This window comes from Telopea speciosissima, chromosome 2 (genome assembly GCF_018873765.1).
Source record: "Telopea speciosissima isolate NSW1024214 ecotype Mountain lineage chromosome 2, Tspe_v1, whole genome shotgun sequence".
Lineage (NCBI taxonomy): Eukaryota > Viridiplantae > Streptophyta > Magnoliopsida > Proteales > Proteaceae > Telopea > Telopea speciosissima.
In genome coordinates, this window is record NC_057917.1 from 16,526,756 (window position 1) to 16,529,909 (window position 3,154).

A 3,154-nucleotide genomic window follows, 5' to 3' on the forward strand; every position below is an offset into this window, starting at 1 on the left:
TTAGACCCCAATTAATTAAGTTACTAAAAAGACTGTCCTTATCATTAAAGGAAATAGCACTTGCATGGTGGCACAAGATTAGAAGCAGAGTAAGCTGTCTCCTACAGGTGATCTACTACTACTATCATATCTACATCAACATATCCAAGTTAATACCACATTCAAATGCACAAAACCTTTCAAGTAAGAAATTTCGCCGCAAAGAAACCAAAAACTTGAAACACGTGTAAGATAAGAAAGCATGAAAAGGACATGACACAGTGAAAGAACACAGTGTGTATTAGATGCCTCAGATTCTGTCAAAAAAGCATGAACCTGTAACATATTTCCAGATGATACTCGTCCAATACATATTAATCTCTAAAGCAATAATTAGAAACAGCATTAGATAAAAACCAAAAGAAAGGCCAACTATATACACATTTTATATATATAAAGATGCTATAAAGATGCATTATATCCTAAAATCGACTCCGTGAGTCGACTTCATCTCCTCAGAACTCAGAAGAGACCAAACCCTACTAGTAGAAAGCAGTGAACCCAGAAGACTCAGTAATCACCATGATACTCACTGTAATCGTCCCTGGTAGCAAAGTTGCTCTCGACCCTCTCTGCAATCTTCTCCTCCTCGCACTTCAACCCTTCTTCCAAAGTAAGCCCTCCTAAAGCCCCCACAACAGCTCCAACAGCCAAACCAGTACCAACTCCCATCCTGCTTCCCTTCTGCTTATGATCGTACGATGGTGCTGAGGGTCCACTCGGCCCACCATAACCAGACACACGGTCGAATAACGGCCGAAGCGGTGGTTGAGGCTGAGAATAGTATCCCGCGTAATACCCAGAATACGGGTCTGAGTAACTGCCGTAGGGATACTGAGGCGGCGGCGGAGCAGGCAGAGAAGGAATGTATCCCCTGTACTCACGCGAAGGAGGAGGAGGAGGCGGAGCACTGGAGTAATAATAGCTCGGAGAAGGAGTTGTATGGTAATCCGGCACCGGCGAAGGAGGGGGTTCACGAATGGCGAGCTTCAACCGAATCTTACCTTGGAGACGACCGGAGGGACGGCGGAGCTCAAAGGTCCTGATGAGGTTAAAATTGTCGGTTTCGGGCAGATCCTTAAGAGGGAACCGTAGGGTTCCGACGAGGGGCTTCGGCGTTTCGGAGGGTTTAGAGTGGAAGATCTCGAGAGTGAGGACAGGGTCTAGGAAGAGAAGGTTGATGGGGAGAGTAAAGCGTTCGTTCCAGACGGGGCGAATTGATCCCGACTCGTCAGGTTTGGTGGCCAATCGGCGATCGGGATCAAGCCAGAAGATGGCATAGGGTTTGAGGTCCCCATGGCGCCAATTGACGTTCTTGAGGTGCTTAGCAGAGACAACGGTAATATGAAGGTCGAGCACGTTTGATGGGGGACGAACGTGCGGCGTTATAATCCCTTCTGTAGAAGATGGAGACATGGGGGGAAAAGCCATGGCCGGAAAGGATTTCAGGGAAAAGAGGAGCGAAAAATTATTACCGACTTTGGAGTTTGGAGCAGGGGATTAAGAAAAAGTGAGTGACTTTCCTGTCTGGCTACGTAGCGTACAGTTTACAGTTAGTGACTTTAAAGAGCGGGGTGCTGTTCTCTTTGCCGCAGCGCAGCCTACGCCCAGACACATGATAATGGGCACAATGACCACCCTACCCCCTGAGTGGCAGGGCCATGTACCTTGACGCAGCCTGCACAGCAGCAGAGAAAACATTCTCCCTAAGCTTTGTGAACAAAGCCACTCAAAATGGTGGAAATTGTAGGGTGAGATGTACATTTGAACAAAAGTCCATGCGCAGTAAAAGTGACGTTAACTAAAGATGGAATGAGAAGCATGGGCCAGGGTTTCACTACTGGTTCTGGGAGCCAGTAGTCCACATTTGTACATTCATGCCAAACTTCTTGAAGTTGAATCCCCAATTCTTGAGCGTGTCTCAATCCTTGCTCAATACTTTCCACCGTCGCTTCCACTTGTTGCCCTGTATCCAAAAGACCTGCAACCACCAACAAAATTCAACAAAATTCTTCCATCCACCCAAAAACAATAACTCCATCCTGATCCCTTTAAGATCGGGTCAGTGATTTCTGCACAAATTAAAATGGAACAGTGTAATAACGGGAATTGCATCTTCCAATCAATAGAAGATAAACTAATGTCTTCACAAATATCAACGGCCCTGTCATCTGGTGGATTATCGGGTAGGGGGTACAATTTCAAATCAGTCAGCTTTCTTGATACATTAATTAGAACCCGTTGAGGATCAACTTTAAGAGTTCCATGCACTACTTTGTTTCTTAGATTCCAAATAAAATAACATGTAATAATAACAATTGAAAAAAAAAAATCATCTAAGAGAATGCTTGTCCATGTCCTTGGAATGCATAGAGATTCCAGAGATGATGCAATAAGATAATCCGTTCTCAATCCCCGAGGGTCCGCAGCCCATATCCACTTGACCCATTCACATGATAGAAAAAGATGTCAATAGAATTCCACATTGGATCTACAAAATACACAATGAGAATCAATGTATAACCATTGTGAAATATGTGCCTTGATTGGGATACCTGCATTTAAAACACGTCAAAAGAGCATTTTAAATTTCGGATGAATAAAGAGTTTCCAAAGAAACGGCCTCCAATACGACTTTTGCTTAGGAAAGTTAGTAAACTTATAAGATTGTAAGAATTTAGAAGCCACTTTAGTGGTGAAGTTCCCATTCTTGACCAGAGAACAAATCCACCTGTTAGACTCAGAATTAAATATGGAAGAAAAGGTTTATTTTAATATGAAGGGTAATTTGGTCAATATATGATATCTTCTAACATTTTTAATTAATTATTTTAAAAAGTAGGGGCAATATGCATAAATATTCAAAACTCACGAGTGGATTTGTAATTATACGATACCTTAGGGGAGATACGTGTAAATTACCCTATAGTTTTCATTGTTTATGATCAATTTTTAAAAAAATATATTAATGAAAATCATTTTTTATTAAAAAAAATGAAAACTATTTGGTAAACATTACACTTAATAGAGTATGGAATGGGAAACCGTTTGGCAACTACCTAAATGTAAATAATTTTCAAGGAGTGGGTGAAGGGATTCCTCCTTCAACCATCTT

At 42.1% G+C, this 3,154-nt stretch overlaps 1 protein-coding gene across 1 annotated transcript; it reads right to left on the minus strand.

Annotated features, from left to right (window-relative positions):
* Positions 1–417: 417 nt before the first annotated feature.
* LOC122649637 (protein SRC2-like) lies at positions 418–1,510 on the minus strand. Its single transcript, XM_043842869.1, has one exon. It carries the CDS (start codon positions 1,468–1,470, stop codon positions 550–552), a length of 921 nt encoding a protein of 306 aa, XP_043698804.1. The 5' UTR covers positions 1,471–1,510; the 3' UTR covers positions 418–549.
* Between the last annotated feature and the right edge of the window lie 1,644 nt (positions 1,511–3,154).

Coding starts and splice junctions, on each gene's coding strand:
- LOC122649637 (XM_043842869.1), bottom strand. CDS start 1,470: ATGGCTTTTCCCCCCATGTCTCCATCTTCTACAGAAGGGATTATAACG.